At 42.7% G+C, this 19,575-nt stretch overlaps 2 protein-coding genes across 6 annotated transcripts in view; both read right to left on the bottom strand.

The window, feature by feature from the left end:
* Positions 1-19,369, bottom strand: part of LOC146495183 (pleckstrin homology domain-containing family G member 4B-like) — a 45,981-nt gene extending 26,612 nt beyond the window's left edge. For 3 of the 5 annotated variants that reach the window (XM_085145638.1, XM_085145640.1, XM_085145642.1), the window contains exon 1: positions 17,051-18,255. In XM_085145638.1, coding sequence (XP_085001764.1) covers positions 17,051-17,053 — 3 coding nt within the window. In that variant the 5' untranslated portion in view covers positions 17,054-18,255. Of the gene's footprint in view, positions 1-17,050; positions 18,257-18,726 lie in introns of those variants that run through there. The other 2 variants (XM_085145639.1, XM_085145641.1) reach the window with 2 other exon arrangements.
* Positions 2,229-3,926, bottom strand: LOC146495184 (uncharacterized). The gene is made up of 2 exons (XM_085145899.1): positions 2,356-3,926; positions 2,229-2,273 (listed from the first exon to the last, which is right to left on the bottom strand). The coding sequence occupies exons 1-2, from the start codon at positions 3,805-3,807 to the stop codon at positions 2,229-2,231; spliced, it is 1,497 nt and encodes a 498-aa protein (XP_085002025.1). The 5' UTR covers positions 3,808-3,926.
* Positions 19,370-19,575: the final 206 nt, after the last annotated feature.

Here is a 19,575-nt window from a genome sequence, read left to right as displayed (position 1 = left end):
CTGCTTTGTGAAGCTGGACACAAGCGCCTTTAACTCGTTCCAATAGTCTGCGTGAGACCTGTTCCCTCTCGTGCCCTGTTCGACCGGGCCCACCGTCCAAGGTGCCGGAAACTGTCTCCCAGTCTGCAGCTCGTATGGCGTGAAACCTGTGGACTGATTAACAGAACATCTTATGGTCATCAATGCGACCGGCAGGGCCGCAACCCAATTGAGCCCTGTTTGCGCGCAGATTTTAGCTAATTTGTTTTTCAAATTTAAATTCATCCTTTCTACTTTCCCTTGGGATTGAGGATGATACACTGTTCCAAATTTGTGCTGAACTCCCAACATTTTTTCCACCTTTGCCAAATCTTGATTTTTAAAGTGGGTTCCATTATCTGATCGGATCCGTTTAGGGAACCCATGTCGAGGAATATAATGATTTATTAAACATTTGATCACGGTCCTCGCATCTTCCTTTTTAGTCGCCCATGCCTCTGGCCAGCCGGTCAGTACATCTACACACACCAACAAATAACGAAGACCACCAGGGCCTGAATCAATCATATCAGTGAAATCAATGACAATCTCCTCTCCCGGCCTCTCAGGCATCCGGAACTTACCCAATTCTGGTTTGATCGCTGGCTTGGGATTGTGTGCTCCACAGATTAGACACCTTTTGGCCTTCTCCCTTATCATTTCTCTGAGGTTAGGGTGCCACCAGTGACACAGATTCCTCTCCATCTGTGCTATTCCGACGTGTCCAAGCCCGTGGGCCTCGCTCACCTTCTGTTTCGCCATTTCGTCTGTTAGCACGGGACGCCCGTCTGGCCCCCTCCACAAGCCTCCATCCTGCCAGGCTCCCTTATTTTTCCACACCCCCTTTTCCTCTGGGGATGCCTCCTCCTGGGTCTGTTTGACCTCCTCCGTTTGGTTAATTGGCCCTTCCTCTTCTGCAATTACCTGTATCATTTGTCTCCGTCCTTTGTAACCTGCTGCCTCCTTTGCGGCTTCGTCCGCTTTCTGGTTTCCTTTTGCCACCATGCTGGTTCCTTGTGAGTGCCCTTTGCATTTTATGATACTCACTTCTCTTGGATCGGCCAAGGCCTCCTCCAGTTCCTCCATTTCCTTCTTGTGGCAAATAGGTGCGTTGGTTGCTGTTCTGAATCCTGCTCTTTTCCATTGAGGCAGCTCCACGTGCGCTGCTCCGAATGCATACGCTGAGTCAGTGTAGATGTTCACTCTCATATCCTTAGCTAACCTCAAAGCTCGAGCTAGGGCTATCACTTCAGCTCTCTGAGCCGACTGCTGTCCCTCAATCCTTCCTGCTTCTTTGACCTGATACTCATTTCCTACTCTACAGACCACCGCATAGCCGGTTTTTAGTCCTTCTTCATCTCTGTGGCAACATCCATCTGTGAACCAATCCTCAGCTCCAGGTATAGGTTCCGCCTTCAGGTCCTCTCTAATTTTTTCTTCAACCTGTGCTCTTTTGACGCAGTCATGTGGTTCCCCTGCTCCCATTAAATCTGCCATGTTAGTTCCTTCATGTGTGAATGTCAAATTTGGAGCCTCCAAAACTTTACTCAATTTCTGTTGTGCCCGTGGCGTCATACTAAATGCTTGTGAGTTCACGTACGCCACTATACTATGTGTAGTGAGTATTTTTAGTGGATGTCCTCTCACTACATGTGCTGTTTTCTGAATGACTTTGGCAACTCCTGCTGCATGTTGTGTGCATGTGGGATGTCTTGCTTCTGTTGGATGCAGTTTTATACTAACATACATGAGAACATCCCTACTCCCCCCTTTTTTCTGAAACAACACCCCGTTTACGACGGAGTTTGTTTCTGAAATATCCAAATAGAATGGCTCATCATAATTAGGTGTAACCAAATCAGATGCTCTTGACAGATCCTGTTTTAATGCAATAAACGCGGTTTCAGTGTCAGGCGTCCAAGGCAATTCAGCCTTAAGATTTCGAACGCCAACTTGCTTCAGTAGGCCCCTTAAAGGGGCAGTTTTACCTACATAGTCAGGAATGAACTTTCTGCTGTAACCTGTCAAACCAAGGAAAGAAAGCATTTCTCTCACTGTTCGCGGTTTTGGGTGTGTCAGAATTTGGTCTCTGTGTGTGTTCATTAAGCCCACTGATTTGTGTGCGATTACGCGACCCAAAAATGTTACCTCAGATCGAACCAATTGCAACTTTTCTTTACTCACTTTGAAGCCACACTCCGCCAATCTATTCAACACGACGAGCGAGGCTGCCGCACAATCCGCTGCTGACGGGGCTGCAATGAGAAGATCATCGACATATTGAATCAATGTACATCCATCTGGCAAATTACATGTTGACAGGGCCTCTTTGAGCACCTGATTGAAAATGCCAGGAGAAAGTGCAAAACCTTGCGGTAAACGTGTGTATCTGAATTTTTTGCCTCTGTATGTGAATGAGAAAATGTCTCTGAGTGACTCATGCAGTGGAAGACAAAAGAATGCATTTGCTAGGTCAATACAAGTGAACCACTTTTGGTCACACTTAATATCTGATAGTGCAGTGTAAGGGTTTGGAACAGGTACAGTGTTTGTGTGCAATATGGCATTAATGGCACGCAAATCATGTGCCATACGATACTTTCCTGTTCCAGATTTCTCCACCGGTAGAATTGGTGTGTTCCAATGTGAGTAAGATGGCTCTAACACTCCGGCATTTAACAGCCCTTCAATTGTTTCTGCAATTCCTTCTTCTGCTTCCGGTTTATGTTTATACTGCGGTCTGTTAATTGGTGTGTTTGATTTCAGGTGGAACAGGATAGGCGAACAGGTGGCCAGGCCAACATCTGTGGGCCCTTTGGACCACAAACTGTCAGGCAGTTTTGACAGTTCAGCAACTGCATCAGGATGATCTGCTCTCTCTCTTCCATATGTTTCTGAAATTTCTTGATGTTCAAGGGTCACTACATCATTAGACATGCAAGTTATACGATAAATTTTAGAATTTGGTGCATAACATAAATTTGGAATTTGGGTGCTTTGCCACCCGGCGTCGTCCAGCGCCCGCCTGACCATTGGTCCCAGATCACATGCTCCATGACCTTCGTGGACCGCCAATGTAATGTGAGGGGCCGAATTTTCTCCCACATTATACCAAGGCAGTTGTTCATCAGTTAATTTTACAGCCGCGGCTACACCTTCTGGCCCAATGTAAATGTTATTTGTTTGCACATTCCAGATCTGACCCTCAAGATCAGACTGGAATAGTTCACGATAGGTGTCATCATTTTCCCTGTCATAAAAAAGAGTGACGTGGTATGGATCTCGTGGTGGGGAGTAAACTGCCAAGCTCATTATCCAGGGTCTCCACAGTTGGAATTGACTTAGAATGCCTTCCTCCAGTAGCCTTCCCCAGTAAATGTCGGCTTTGGGTTGTTCACAGTTCTGAAGCAGATACTGAGTCTTTGAGTTTGTTCCCAGGCACGGGAAATGCTGTCCTCCTGGCAGAGTAACAGACAGTCCATCTGCAGAGCACATGATAGTAGCTCCCAGCTTCACGAGCAGGTCCCTGCCCATGAGATTCACTGGCACTTGAGGTGACACCACATATTGATGTTTCACAGTCTGCTTTCCCAGCTTTGTCACGGCTGGATCGGTCAACGGCAGAGTCATTGGAACCCCGGAAAAACCCACCACATTAACTGTGTGATAGGAAAGTGTGGCACAGTCTGGTGTTGCTTTCAATGTGGAATATGTTGCTCCAGTGTCCACTAGAAAGGGCAATTCTGTCCCTTCCACAGTCATTGACAGCATAGGGTCTGCCATCCCCATGCTGTTTGGTCTCTCCGGGCTCCTTCAGTACTGCTGCTGTTCCCAGCCCCAGTCAGCCACTGGGTACTGAGCGACTGGCGCTGCACTTGGGTTCGGGGCTTGATATGCTCCCCTGTACACATTTCCTCCTCTTTGATGTCCACGTGCCTGGGGTCGATAGCCTCGCTTTTGATAGTTTTGAACATTTTCTGGACAGTCTCTAGTCCAGTGTCCTTCTGCTCCACATCTCCAACAGACATTCCAAGGCACGTTAGTGGGATTCCCTGTTTCACGAGCTCTTTGCACTCCCCTCACTGATCCACCACGCCCTCTTTGCGGACCACCGGTTCCCCAATTCCCTATGGGTTGACGCTGCCTTGGTGCATTGACGGGCCACCTGTCATCAGAGCACAGACCCGGGTCTCCCTCTGGCCATTCAGGCGCGGGACCAGGCCGGGGCCCAGCTATCATTATTTTCTTTGCGTTCTCCTTTTCCTCTCTCTTTTTCTCTCCAACTTTGTTTTTTGCTTCTGCCAACTGTAACTTAACCAAGGACGCCTGTGCCTCCTCCAACTCTTTTTTTTTGTCTGTTCGCGGTGTCTTGTTCCTCCTGCAACCGATGTGTTACATGTCTTTCCCACTGCACAGAGTCTGCTACAGCGAAATCTGGATTTTTCTCTAAGTCAGCTTTTACTTGGTTGGGCAGCCCTGCCAGCACCGCAGAACGGAACCACGCACGATGCTCACCTTCATTACCTGGATGGATACCTGTTTCTGACAACCACTGCTCTTTGGCTTTTGCTAAAAACTCCCTAGGTGTATGTTGGGGGTCCCAATTTATTTTAGGTATAGCTCCAGTATTAGGGGTTGGGTACTTCTCACGGACTGCGTCAGATAAGGCACCTTGCACTTCATGGTATGGCAGATCATTTGCATACCGAGTTGTATGGGCTATAGCCTCTACATCAGCTAGCCCACCACCGAGCATACAGTGGCCACCAATAGCACGGAAATCGCCAATGGCAAGTTCCTGGCCTTCGGTCAATCTACTCAATGTTCTTAACCAACTCGCTCCTCCCTCAGTTATAGGTGGAAGTTGTTTAACCAATGCTTCCAAATCTCTTATTTTATATGGGCGGTACAGTGGTTCATTTTTTGAACCTGCTATTAAAGGGAGATTATAACCAGGGGCAGCAGCTCCTGGCTCTAAGGACACTTTTTTATAGCGAACCGCGTGTTGTTTTCCTCTTAAACTTTGAAACATGGGCCTTCTCACTCCTCTTCCTCCACGTCCCGATCTCAAATTTCTGCCTACATTTGAGTCTGACTGAACTACTCTGTCTGTTTCCTCATCACTCTCCTCTTCTGATGAAGTCGCACCATCTTCACTCTCCTTCCCTGGCTTAGCTTCAGTCAGTTTTTTCTTGACGTCTTTTAGCGTTTTTATTACTTCCATTAATGCATTTGGATTTTCATGCATCCGGCCATAGACTTCTCCTCTCCAGTTTCTGTCCTTAGCCGTTGTGTCAGGTTTCTCCGACCTACTGGTTTGGGTCTGCCCTTCTCTTGCTGGTGTTGGCAACTCCTGAAAGGTTGACCGTTCACTTCCATCTTCCGTTGAGATTGTATCCTCCATTTTAAGAGTCTGTTCAGTCTGTCTACTGTAACTTGGCTGTTCTTCCATTATTACCTCTGAGTCTGACATTTTTTCTTTACTTAGTTGGCGGGCAGGCGAGGTTAAGCCTTCATCTGCAGCTGAGGCTACCTTTCTCCCTGCCCCACTTTGGGGCTGACATTTAACTGTCACTAACCCTTCTTTTGGACGAACTATATGTGGGCTAGTATATTCAACGTCTGCTATTCCTCCAAGAACCACTCCAGTTTGTCCATCTGGACCATGAACTTGTCCCCCACCAAGAGTCATCACAGGCATGATGTATGAATGTGGTGGGGCACTAGGTGATACTGCGGTCCAAGTATATAATTTTGGTGTGTCAAGTTTGTTAGCATCTTCTGAGTTTGACATTAAATTCTTCATTTGGCTCTTTATCTTCTTATTTTCCTCCTTCAGCTGTTTCAATGACTCCATGACATTTTCCATGTCTCCTGTTTCCTCCATGACATCCTCCATCATCCAAGATGATGCTCCATTCCACAGGAACAGCCATTTACAGCACTTTGCATGGGTCTCCTTTAAATTCTTGATTTCTTTTTTGGCTTTCCAGTTAACTGAACGTCCCTCTGTTTCCTTTTCCAGTTGTTCCAGTTTCTGCTCGCATCTCTCTCCTTCCGTTTTAAACACAATGTTTAGGGCTATCTTCTCCTCCAGCCCTCTCTGTTGGGAGGCAATAATTTTTCTTACCTCCACATCCATCATTTTGCATTCTTTCTCCGCTGTTTTTAATGATCCAGGGAAAGCCAAGCGAATGGCTTTTTTTAGCTGTTGCAGTTGCTCCTCCATAGGCCTAAATGCCCTAGACCCACTAGATGTCGCGCTGGAGCTGTTTGCCATTTTCCTGAAACACAGGCTTACCTCCCTCTCAATGACGTTACTCGACTCCTCCTCCTGGGTCACCCCACTACGTCTCCTTGAGAGTTCTCAGAATTAATCTCACCACTCCAACGGTCACAGTCTCCTCCAGACCTGCTCGGTGACACACAATTAACCCAGTGCGTCAGAGAGTTGACCGTGGTTTTATTAATGTTCACACTTAATCACAATATTTCACTCTCCCATTTAATTTAATAAACCCAAATACATTGTGTGCTGTACTTTATGCACGCTACAGCCACACAGTTTAACACCTTCTCACCACACCAAGTCGCCACAAAACCTGCGTCAAGGCGCTCTCGTATCACATAATAATAAATAAACACCATTTTATTTTAACCGGTGGGAGAGTGATGAACCAGTCAAACCCAAACTCCTCAATAGTTCACCATTTTACTTATTTTACTTCAACACTAAACAATCAAACTCTACTTAGTCTTATTTCCTCCAGACACCATTAACCATTTCAAACACACAGTCACAAACCATTCATGTCAGCCACACAATTTCAAAAAGCCAATTATCTCCTTTTAAATAATTTCTCACTTCGGGACTTCTCCACCACTAACTCCACAAATTTTAAGAAAGCATATCAAATTCAGTACCGGTCATTACCGCTTGTACCATGGAGAAAACAAACATAGCCGCCTCTGTGACTTCATACTCGGGGTCATCCGCCTGTATGGCTAGTTCAATCACCCCTTTAAATAAAAGTAAACATCGACTAATATATAGATCTAAGTCGTCCAGATCTATTTCTGAACTTACTGACACCTCATAAGGGGTATCTCCCTCTTCTGTCTGTGCAGAACAGTCACAATTCACCTCCAGATGCCCCTCTACCCCTGTAACTTCAATGTGGCAGGACGCTGATCTCAACATTATTAGGTTTTTTATATAACTTTATATGAACAGGAATTTATCAATATTGAGTGGGTTTGTTTTTTTTTTTTTCCAAATATGTGTGTGAATGTAAATGAATTTCTTACTTTTCACAAGTCCACTTTATTGCGTGCTCATAGATTCACTTCTGTTAAAGTTATTCAACAAATATATTTTCCTTTATTTATTCCTTATGGATTATGTCACGCTTATTAGTGGCTCATATATACTTAAACTTATGTCTAGACTTGAACACAGAGTTAGAGCATCATTTCATCCTTTTTAGGGTGACAAACTCCACTTTCTCTGTATCAAGACAGCTCATAACCTTTTAACAATTTTATCTAAAGGTATTATTCATTAATATTCTTCTAGGGGAATAAATGGGTGGTTTTCTAAGTACACTTAAATTTTGTCTCAAATTATTTCATTACCATTTGATCCAAATTGTAAACACTCACCTCCGCATACACCACAATAACTTCAGAGTTATATGTATTATATCTTATATTATCACAAGAAAGCAACTGGGTTAATCAAGCATACTTGTCTATAGTCTCACACTGAAAGAAAAAGACGCTCACAGTCTTATAACTTCATATATATCTTGCTTGAATCAAAAGCATTTTAAACTTTTCACTTTTCAGCCATGTAACACAAGAGAAATATGCCAACCACAGTCATTAATCATATATTCACAGCAATATTCAAAACTCATTTATATTATCATAATACACAAAACCAGCATGTTATTTACAGGGCTTTAACAGTACTTGCAAAGCATAATTATAACAGTCAATCACACTCTAAACAAAAATGAACGTCCTCTGTGTACCTCACAGCAGCCACGTCATTTGCATGTTCACACACAATCCAATCAGACACGCAGCGCTGCAGCACGCTATCGTCACACACAGCCTCGTTTCACACTCCACTCTCTATCTTATTTTACACAGACGTCTTTTATTTACACTCACTCTCAGGCCTGAAAGTTTTAGCGCCTACACAATTTTGACAAATTTAAGATAACGGGTCCAACCGAAGAAAGTCCAACTTTTTTGTAATCAATTAACCAGTATCAGCCTCTAACTGTATCTGGCCTCATCTCTAAAGTCCCTACCTCAATTTAAAGTGCCCAAAAAAGCGCAGATAAGGAGACTCGAACTCCTAGTTATTCTGGAGTGCCCCAAGCTCCACAGTGACCAACTGAACTAACCCTGTTCGCCGACAGGTCAAGGTCGCGCGTCCGCGGCCAGGAGGGAGCGTAACCTCCGGGCTATGCGCCTCCTAGTGGCCTCTAACCACCGTTCTAACAAAATTTATAATACTTTTAAACCGCCGTCAACCCTCTAAAACAAGAGTATGACTGACGCAGATGCAACGTTATGAACAATGGAGCCTCTAACTCTCAACATGGCCAACACAGATGCAATCCTTTAGACCAATGGAGCCTCTAACTCACAAAATGACCAATTCCCTATCAAACTACCTGAGCCTCTAACTCAGTATTATTTTCATTTACCTTGAGCCTCTAACTCAGAATTATTTCTTATGAGCTTATTTCAAATTTCAACACTCATGAGATTTTTCATCAAAATCAAAACAGGCCTTCACCAGTAATTTCAGTGAGTAGACTTTTAATTTATACAATCCAATTTGGCACAGTTTGGATTTACATTCAACAGGTTGTGCCTTACCTTTAGATGTGCTGGCCTGCCCACTCACGTCAGACCACTGGCTCGTGCCTGCCCGTTCGACCACCTCGGACCGTCCAAACCTCCAAACCTTCCCCCTCAATACCACAGGACGAGCCCCCAAAACTGTTACGGATTCAAATATTGAGGAGGGATACAGGAGGAAAACCCAAAATAACCACACTGGTCCGGCCGGGTCAAGTCAAACGATGATTTAATGAACACACGCGTGGGAGATGGACACCATACATCAGACAGCATCAGATCTCAATACAAACTCCACACACTCATTGTTTTATGAAAATCAGGGTATTAGAACGCCCCCTCATGCGTACAGATAATACAATACAGTCAATATTGACAACTTTAGACACATCAAGAAAAACATTCTCTTCGTCTCGAGGACAGACACTGGCTCCAGCGCCTCTCCTCGGAGCCAACTGTCCCCTACGGAGACACAACATTACAGCTGCAAGGTTTTCCAAATGATCAAGTTGACCTGTATATTACGCTGAGTCAGGGATACAATATTAACTGCATGTTGGTTTAATGAACTACCATTACTTAAAAACTTAATAAATTGATTGATTGAATCTTTATTTTGAACATGTTAAAAAAGTACATCAACATAGAATCAAAAGAGACAAATAAACAAAGCAAAGTTTAGTTAAAAAGATATAACTGAATAAAAATCACAAAGAATCACATAATATCAGTGTTATGTAAGCGCGTGCAACCTCCTGGGCCCAAAGTCATCCCACACCATGGATCAGCCAGTCATAGCGCTGACTGAAGTTTTTGACCTTTATTAACTCGGGCACAACTCTATAATAAGCAACAAACTGCCATATGTGTAAGGTGATCATGTTTACACCTGCAAAGAGAGATCATATAATTATTCTGACACCTGTAAATAAAAGATTAACACCAGGTTATAACAATCACTGTAATTCAAAGGTTAAATGTAATGTCAATAACTTCAATCAATGTTTAATGCAATGGTTATTAAATGATTCTGATATAATGATGATGATTCTGCTAAAAATGAAATAAAACACCCCTTTTCACCCGACAAGGTCTACATACAAACCTCTGATTCAAGCTGTGCCTGCACTGCTGGTGATGAGTAAGCTGTGAGAAGCAGGACAAATCACCAGTTACTGCATGTGCACCAACAAAGATGCCTATTTAAGCAATTTTTAAAATGCGTGTTTTTTAACTTGTGTGTTTACTGGTTAGCCTGCCACCAGTATGCGGCGTATTAGCGGACTGCGCAGGCATGTCTCTCTGCCTAGGCAGATTCACATGGCTTTATATAAACACCCGGATCTTTCTCACTCAGTCACTGAAATAAATAACGATGCTCACATTACTGTGGATAAGATGTCCCAGTGCTGGAGCTGAGGACAGTTTGAATATTTATGTCCAGTATCATTATGAAGCAGAAATAGTCCTTGAACATTCCTGATGTCAAGGAGGTTCCTGTCTGGACAAGAAGAAAATACTTAACACTAAAGAAAGAAAAGAGTGCACAGTGACATCCCTGTAGTCCATGTGCTTCTTGGGGAATTTTTCCCTTTTCATCAGTAGTCTCTGGTGGCAAGGGACAAGAAATGAAGAACAAGGGAATAAAATGCACCAAAGGTCTAGGGTTGGATTTGAACCAAGGACAATGCGATTACATGCTGTCCCTCTTTGATCCCTAAACTAGGACACCAGCATGATCCCAACTGTGCCATTGTATCAAAATCCAGTTTAAAAAAAAAGCGTGTCCAGATTGGATCATTAATATCCATTATTCCTCCTGACTGACATAAACAAACAATTTCTTGGAATGAATGAAAACATGCAGATATTTATTCTTAGATTCAGCGCAATGACTTTAAGGAATACAGAAATTGAAAATCAACAAGAAAATGTTGTATTTGTGAACGCTGGCATCCTTGGAAATTGTATTTTAATCTTTTCTTGTTATTAACACAGTCAACCATTAACACTATTATCATTATCCACTCAAATATTCATTTTTTTTTGTAATACATTATAAGCAAAGAGCCTGAGAACTATGTGAATCCCAACAAGTCCGGCGTCTCTGATAGCAAAACCTCAAAGTCTCTGCAGACACTGACACGACCTCTAAATAAGCATTAAAAGAATCAATTTCCTGTGTTTATGTCTGCGGTTATTCATCGAAGCTGATATACACAGATTCTCTTCTGGATTGCACGAACTATTTAAAATGGTTTTAGTGCTGCCAGTTATAAGAAGTGCTGTGGGAGAAATGTGGATTCCTGTCTATTCCCAACAAGAAGGGGATCTTTCATTCCAATTCATTATTAGAGCTCCTGGAGATGCTGTGAAACTGTGTTTTTTAAAGAGGCGTCACCACTACAACAGATAACTAAACATATAATTTTCCAGCTGCCTAAGCAACGGTCAGAACGAGTCAGTTATGGCTAAGTGTAAGTGTATCATATTTGATACATGAGTTTTTGAGACTTCTATATCATCACAGGGGATTTTTTCCCCCCTGAAAAATCTAAATAAATTGCACGATACATTTTTAACTTATAAACTGACAAAAAGGCCTGATCTAACAAACATGATATAAAAGAAAACTCCTATATGCAAATTTAGATTTTAATTGTTTTTTTTATTTTGTCAGATGATTCACCAAATACTCCATTTTCTTAAAATGTTATGCCAATTATTCCATGGTTCAGGCTTTAAAGGGTTAACTGGTCACAGTATTGCAGATGGATACAGTGTGCCACATTCATGTGATATGCCAAGAAAACATTTACGCAGCATTTCTGTCACACCTTAAACTGTGTTTGAAAGTGAAAATTAAATCAAAATTGGGCAGCTCAGTTAATTATGCCTACAGGGAAAAATTAATTACTGCACAACTTCATTATTATTATTATGCTTTAATATGCAATGTTTACCTTCTGTTGCATCTTCTGCAGTACAAAGCATTGATATGCACTGAGTCCACTCTGTGGAGAAAACATTTGGGCTAGCTGAAAGTGTCCTCCTGTTATGCCTCAGCAGAGGACAAAGCTGAGAAAGCAGGAAAGCTCAGTAATGGGATCTTTAACCAGCTGGAACAATCTTAAGTGACACTAATGCTGAATCAGTGAGAAACTGAGGTCAGTAAATTCTTATTGACACCACAGTCATATTCTCCTGTACATAGTCTGTGACTTGCTGTGGAGAATTGACAACATTTAAGCGTGTACTTGACAGACGGAAAAGGGTGGACTCTCCACTCCAGGTTAGGGACGAGTTATTGGCCCAAGTTGAGGAGTTTAAGTATTTCGGGGTCTTGTTCATGGTTGAGGGGAGAGGAGAATGGGAGATCGACAGATGGATTGATGCCGAAATTAAATGAAAGAACAAGATTGCAGATACAAGCCCTGGAAATGAGCTTTCTCTGAAGGGTGGCCGGCCTCTCCCCTAGAGATAGGGTGAGGAGGTCGGCCATCCGGGAGAGGCTCAGAGGCCACTACTCCAAATCGAAAGGAGTCAGTTGAGATGGTTCGGGCATCTGACGAGGATGCCTCCTGGGCTCCTCTTGGGTGAGGTTTTCCGGGCATGTCCCACTGGGAGGAGGCCCCGGGGCAGACCCAGAGATTTTATCTCTCGGTTGGCCTGGGAACCCCAGACAAAACTGGAGGAGGTGGCTGGGGAGAGGGAGGTCTGGGCTTCTCTGCTTAGGCTGCTGACCACGCAACGCGGCCCCGGATAAGCAGAAGAAGATGGATGGGTGTATTTAACAATAAACATTTACCAATGGTTCACAAAGAAAAGCTTTTCACAACACCATTCGTAATTTTAGAAATTTCCAACTCTCCAGGCAGCTGAATCCTGTCTATCTGGTTGTCAGCTGACCATCCATCAGGAGGGGAATTTTCTTGGATTTCTTTCTCATTGTATGTAGTTGTGTGCTTTCTGTGTGCTTCTTTACAGCAGGAAGGGCTCCCTTGCTCACGTCACGCTATGATAAAAACGTCTTCAGTCCGCAGCTCTGTTGACCCATTCACTGAAAATAACAAACCACTGAATGATGACAAAAACACTCAGGCTGACCAACAGATGCTTTTAAAGAAAGGCAACCTGACATATTTAGTCATTTTAAGGACAATTCAATTGTGCTGTAAATAGATTAGCGCTGACGCAGAAGCTGTGCCGTGACACACCACCACAACAATCAATGGCACACAGCAGAGGCTCAAACCAGCCATGGGACAAAATGTGAGGTCATGAATGTAAGTGTCCCTGTGAAAGCAGTTCCCTTTAAATAGAACTATTTTCTTTCTTTGTTTTTTAAATTATGATAAATTAACTTTTATCTTTCAGCAATGACCTGCAACTGAAAATCTTGCAAATCTGTGAAACTGAAATTGACTGTTGACATCGTCTAAATTTGAAATTACCGATGCACGTAAATCTGCCAAAAGTCTGAAGAGCATGTCTTTGCTTTTTAAATAATTGGATGCTCATGGTTAGACTGTAGCTGCTCTGGACTGCTGTTGTCTCATACAAAACAGGACGTTATTCCTGCTGCACAAAAGCATCTCTTGTTTTTTTTTTAGAACATTTGTTTGCATTAATAATTTATTATCTGATGCTATTTACAGCTTGGGAATCTGAAGCAGAAAAAGAGTTTACTCAGAGAAAATGTACCAAATTCCATCCTTTGTCAGAGCAGCCTGACTTTTAGGAGTAAATGGACGTACATAAAAGGTAAACTGTTGAACCTTTTAGTGTAAAAGCTGCACCATGACACTAAAAGGTACAAGGAAAAGAAAAGCTAACCTTAGAGAGGTAGAGAGGAACAATATGTCACACTAGGTAAAAGAACCTGTATATATATATATATATATATATATATATACAGGTATATAGGAATACAGGAATATTCTTTCTTCCTTCTCTCACCCCAACCGGTCGCAGCAGATGGCCGCCCCTCCCTGAGCCTGGTTCTGCCGGAGGTTTCTTCCTGTTAAAAGGGAGTTTTTCCTTCCCACTGTCGCCAAAGTGCTTGCTCATAGGGGGTCATATGATTGTTGGGCTTTTCTCTGTATCTATGAAGCGCCTTGAGGCGACATTTGTTGTGATTTGGCGCTATATAAATAAAATTGAATTGAATTGAATTGAATTGAATATATATATATATATATATATATATATATATATATATATATATATATATATATATATATATATATGCTAGCTTTATATATATATATATATATATACAGGTTCTTTTACCTAGTGTGACATATTGTTCCTCTCTACCTCAACACACAGTGACATCTGAGCAGAAGCACAATGAGATTAATGATAAAAACTCAGCCTTAAAGGAATCACAATACACGACCACTACGGCATCGAGATGGCCAGACATCATATTTACTAGCTTCACCAGGATCAGCAAATCGGACCTTGTGGAGGGCAAACACCAATCATGACAGCCTTGATAAGCAGGATGGCATGAAGGTGGCTGTAAAAGTAGCAGTCAGGAGGCAGCGAGACCTGTGTTTAAGTCATTAAAAACACGTCAGGGGTTTATGAATGAGCTGAGACTTTAAGCATGTCCTTAAACTCATCGCAAGTGAGTTGACGTGTCCGTGCTGTGTGCACATGAGGTGTGTTATTATATGAAAGTGTGGCTTAGCATTCACTGACACACTCGTCTCATCTGTAATTAGCTCACAGCTGCGCTTAATGTAACTCACACCAGCAGATTTTATAACAAACATCCAGAAATGACCACACAGAGAAAGAACCACCTGTCCTCAGACATCCTGGTGAACTTCTATCACTGCACCATCGAGAGCATCCTGACCAACTGTATAACAGTCTGGTACAGGAACTGCTCTGCCTCAGACCGGAAGGCGTTGCAGAGGGTTGTGAAAACTGCCCAGCGCATCGCCGGAGCACCACTTCCTGCCATAAAGGACATCTAAAGGAAGCGGTGTCTGAAAAGGGCTGGGAAAATCATCAAAGACCCCAGTCACCCAGCACATGGACTCCTCACCCTCCTGCCCTCTGGGAGGCGCTACAGAAGCCTCCCGATTAAGACCACCAGGTACCGGAACAGCTTCTTCCCCACAGCTGTCAGACTCCTGAACTTTGCCTCCTGACATCTGACCCACGTTAACACATGGACTGGACATACACACACCCACAACCACCTACACACACACACACAAGGGACAACTGTACGCTCAAACACACAATAACATGGACTGAACCACCACTCACAACCACTAGCACTTTATAAAGCCTCTTAACTGCACTACTGTATAGTTCTGTGTAAATAATCATACGATAATTTTTAATTCTACAAGTGTTTACAACTTGCATAGTTCCCATTTCTGTATAGCTGTATATCTCATATTTCTGTGTAGTTCTTTATTTCATATTCTGTATAGTTTTTTTTTCATATTTATATAGCCTGTACATACTTATAGTTATAGCATATTCATAACATACCTTCATACTGTGTACATATTACATACCGTAATAGACCCATTTCTGTAATATACTTACATATCTATATTATTGCTAATATAAATTGTAATATATCTATATCATGGCTAAAGCACTTCTGGATGGATGCAAACTGCATTTCTTTGCCCTGTACCTGTGACATGTGCAATGACAATAAAGTTGAATTCTATTCTATTCTATTCTAAAACAGGTGAAAACATGGATGAACCACACCGAACATTAAAACACACAATGCCAAATTAAACCCAAAGATTTCTTTCACATATGCAAAACAAACATCTGAAGACTTACTGACGTGTGTGTGTGTGTGTGTGTGTGTGTGTGTGTGTGTGTGTGTGTGTGTGTGTGTGTGTGTGTGCAGCTCTGCCGATGTTCAGACAAATTTGGGGCAACACGCTCAGAGTTTCTGTCAGTTAGTGGTCTTTTAGTATCATCAGTAATGTTTTTGTGTTTATAGCCAAAGCAGCACATACAAGTGGGCTACCCAGGTAAAGGTGTGGTGCTGATTTGTAGTTTTGCAAACAGAGTTGTTGAACTGACTGTTACGTATTTTCCATTGAGTCACCAGGACAGGACAAGACGTCTTTCAGCTGAGAGAAAAAAGATGCTCTGTGTAACCTGGTCAACACAGGAACAAATACCCAAACATTGAGGTCACTCCTTAAACAGGAATAGTCGGGTTAATGGACTCTGGCTTCAACGACATGGCAAAAATGCGGGAAAGAGGGCGGGAAAATCACAGTAGTACACACACACATATATGCAGAGGCCTGCCAAATAAAACCTACAGGAGAGCTGGGCGGGCATTTTAAAATTCAGCTCTCTGCATAACATCCGTGCTGTTGGTCTGTGCCAAACTAAATCCACTTTAGAAACTGGACACACCCTCTCTCCAGCCCAGGTAGACGTGACAACGCTCATTCATTTACTTCTGCTTACAAGACATGCAAGCTGAGACTCTTACATTATCCCATTGCACCTCTGAGGTTCAAAAGATCTGCTGTCTGCTCTCTCGGTGCTCGCATGACTCACATCTCACATACCAGTGAGTGGAAGGAGGCAGATACAGTGGCTGGTTTGTGAAATCTGCCTTAATGCTCGGTAACCTGAGACCTTCACCTTGAGTCGAAACACGGAGGCAGAGCGGCAGCCAGTGCATGCTATGGGAGCTCTGCTATACGTTAGACACACTCAGAGCACATGCATGTTACAGCATAAAGGGCTACTTGTCAGGACATAATAAATATGTAACTTGGTGATACTACTTAAAAACGAGACATTGTTCTACCTATCTACATGTCTATCTATATGTGAGGAGAGAAACCCGCATGTGTTTCATTTCAACTCTGTTAAAAAGGAAAATATACTAGAGTTGCTACCAGCAGTCATTTAGCTGATTAAATCTTTTGATAACCAATTTATAATCCAAAGATTTACAAGTGAAAATTTGAGAAACGCAGCAAATCTTCATGTATTAGACCCTGGAAACAACTCATCTTCATCAGCGCTTAGGTAGAGTACATAAAACATTTAAGATTAATTCTTCATGATAAAAAAAAGACAAACATGTTCACTCTGGATTAGAAACAGCACACACAGCAGACTCTCACATTACCATCTTCCTTTCTGGGTTCTGCCTTTTCTGGTTGTCACAACATTGGCAATTTCTGAGATAATCCAAAAGGAGCGGGAATCGTCTACAAAGCTGCTGCTCCCGCACGCTGTCTGCTGAACCAAAATAAAATCCATTCTGCACAGACACTCGTTCACAGCTGAGTGGCTCAGGACAACCTCAAGCAAGCTGGATGAGCATTGGTCAAGTATTCAGCTGGTCCACACGCAGCCTGTGATTTGTCCTGTTATCGCTCCCTCTCTCCCTCTCTCTCTCTCTCTCAGCGCAAACGGTGTTTTCTGCATCTGTTTTTCCGTCTCTGTGTTTGTTCTCTGCCTCTTGCAGCACCTCAAGTGCTGGCCGTTATGTTCCAGGTTAGTCTGCGAGAGGAAACATGGCCAAACACGAGGAGCGGTGAGAAAGCAAGAGCGAGTTGCTGTTTCCTACTTTTCCTCTGTGGTATTTGTGACACACACTCACTAACACACACAGACAGAAAGAGAGAGTGAGCAAGAGAGGGCTCAATATCACAGTCATAATTGGCTTATAATACCAAAGAGGAACTTGATCCTTGATGCCACCCAGCCGCTGTCAGTCGAAACCAAAAGACACGGGACGTGTGTGTGTGTGTGTGTGTGTGTGTGTGTGTGTGTGTGTGTGTGTGTGTGTGTGTGTGTGTGTGTGTCTGTGTGCAAAATACACTTCTGTAAGTACTCACTGGGAGACTAAAAGCTGATAGTACTTTTATTTTAAGAAGAGCAAAATCACCTAATAACTCTTGAAAACTTTACACTTGATATCATATAATTAATACTGATACAGTAACAAAAGCAGTTAAGATCAATAATAAGACACTGGTGGGGCTTTCAGCTTATCTTTTGAGGAACCACAATGGTTTTCTGACTATGCAGACTGAAAATACATTCATATTTATCGATTCCATCATGGACAACCCATCACATCCACTCCACGCTACACTTCAGAGGCAGCAGAGCTCCTTCTCTCTCAGACTGATTCGGCCTCGCTGACATAAAGAGCGCTTCAGAAAAATCATTCCTACCATTCTCTGTAAAGCTTCATAATAACTCTTCATTCTGTGACAGGTGAACACACCTGTCAAGCTCACACATAATTTTGTATTATATCTTCATGCAGCAGTGTTTCTTAGATTTATAGATTTAAAGTATGCAAATTATTTATTAATGCAGTTTTCACTACTCTCTTATATAACGTCAGTCAGATGTACACAACGCTTTGCTTGTGGCTGCTGAATCACCACTGCCTCACTCCACATATGACAAGATCATCCTAAGGACAAACTACGAGATAAGACGTGACAATGTGAAGTGAGAAATATAGGAAGATAAGAAAAATATCAATTAGTGCAACAACGGAAGGTGACAACAATGATTGCTCTTTGAGATCAGGGAGATAAATACAACATTGCAATTAATGGATATTTAAAAACATGTCATTGCATTCAAAGGTAAATCACAACACACAGCTTAAACCACAGTTTACACTGAGACACTCATGTGGATCTTCAGACTCATATAGTACCGAGACATTTTTCCGAGGGGAGTTGAAACTAACAAGACAGAGAACAGAGAAAGGTGAAGACATGAGGAGGAAAGAAAAATGTGTTTAAGTGGAAAAGGCAATGCTACTAGGTGACATACCATATTGGCAGCAGCTGTCGGGAAACGGTAGCAAGAATATCTCTCACGTGTATGTCTGACCTGCTTGTCAAAGCGGAGACAAAGAGTGACAGAGAGAGACGGGGACAGTGAGATCTCTCTCTCGCTGTCTCACCCAGAGTGTGAGGCAGCGCATTCCTTTTTCAGCACTTGGCTCACTTTATCAGAAGGCCACAACCTGGGTTACAATTAGTGTGCAGCACAGACAAAGGACTCACTCACTCAGTGAAATCCGAATGTTGTTTGCTTTGCTATACACTTGCGGCCACTTCATTAGTTACACCTTGATAGCACCAGGTTAGACCTCCTTTAGTCTTCAGAATCATTTTCATTTTTCATGGAGCAGCTCAATTAAGACATTCTCACAGATTTTGGTCCAATGGATACAACAGTATAACACAGATGTCAGCTGCACCACCACCACTCATCAGACCTGGCAATATTTTTACAACTGTCCAATTTTGATGAGCCCAGGTGGAATATCGCCTCAGCTTCCTGTTCTTAGCTGACACTGCTGTTGCCCCCCTCTGCTTCAAGGTTTGCATTTTGTGGATTTAGAGATGCTCTTCTGTAACGAGTGGTTATTCGAGATACTGTTTCCTTCCTATCAGCTCGAAGCATCAACGAGGCAATAGCCGCTGTGCACTGGCAGCAGCCCATTTGTTCATTCTCATTACTGACACTGGATTGCCCAATCAGATCTCTTAATGCGACAGGCTACACCTCTGTTTGCTCAGGCAGCTTGTAGAAAAAGTTTAGTGTGGAAGAAGTGGCAAAAAATGGAGCCGAAGAGCTGAGAGGAAACAATAGACGCAGCAAAATGTGTCAAAT

Source organism: Neolamprologus multifasciatus, chromosome 20, assembly GCF_963576455.1.
Source record: "Neolamprologus multifasciatus chromosome 20, fNeoMul1.2, whole genome shotgun sequence".
Classification (NCBI taxonomy): domain Eukaryota; kingdom Metazoa; phylum Chordata; class Actinopteri; order Cichliformes; family Cichlidae; genus Neolamprologus; species Neolamprologus multifasciatus.
Note: the sequence above shows the minus strand (reverse complement) of the source record. Positions and strands in the feature narration are given on the sequence as shown.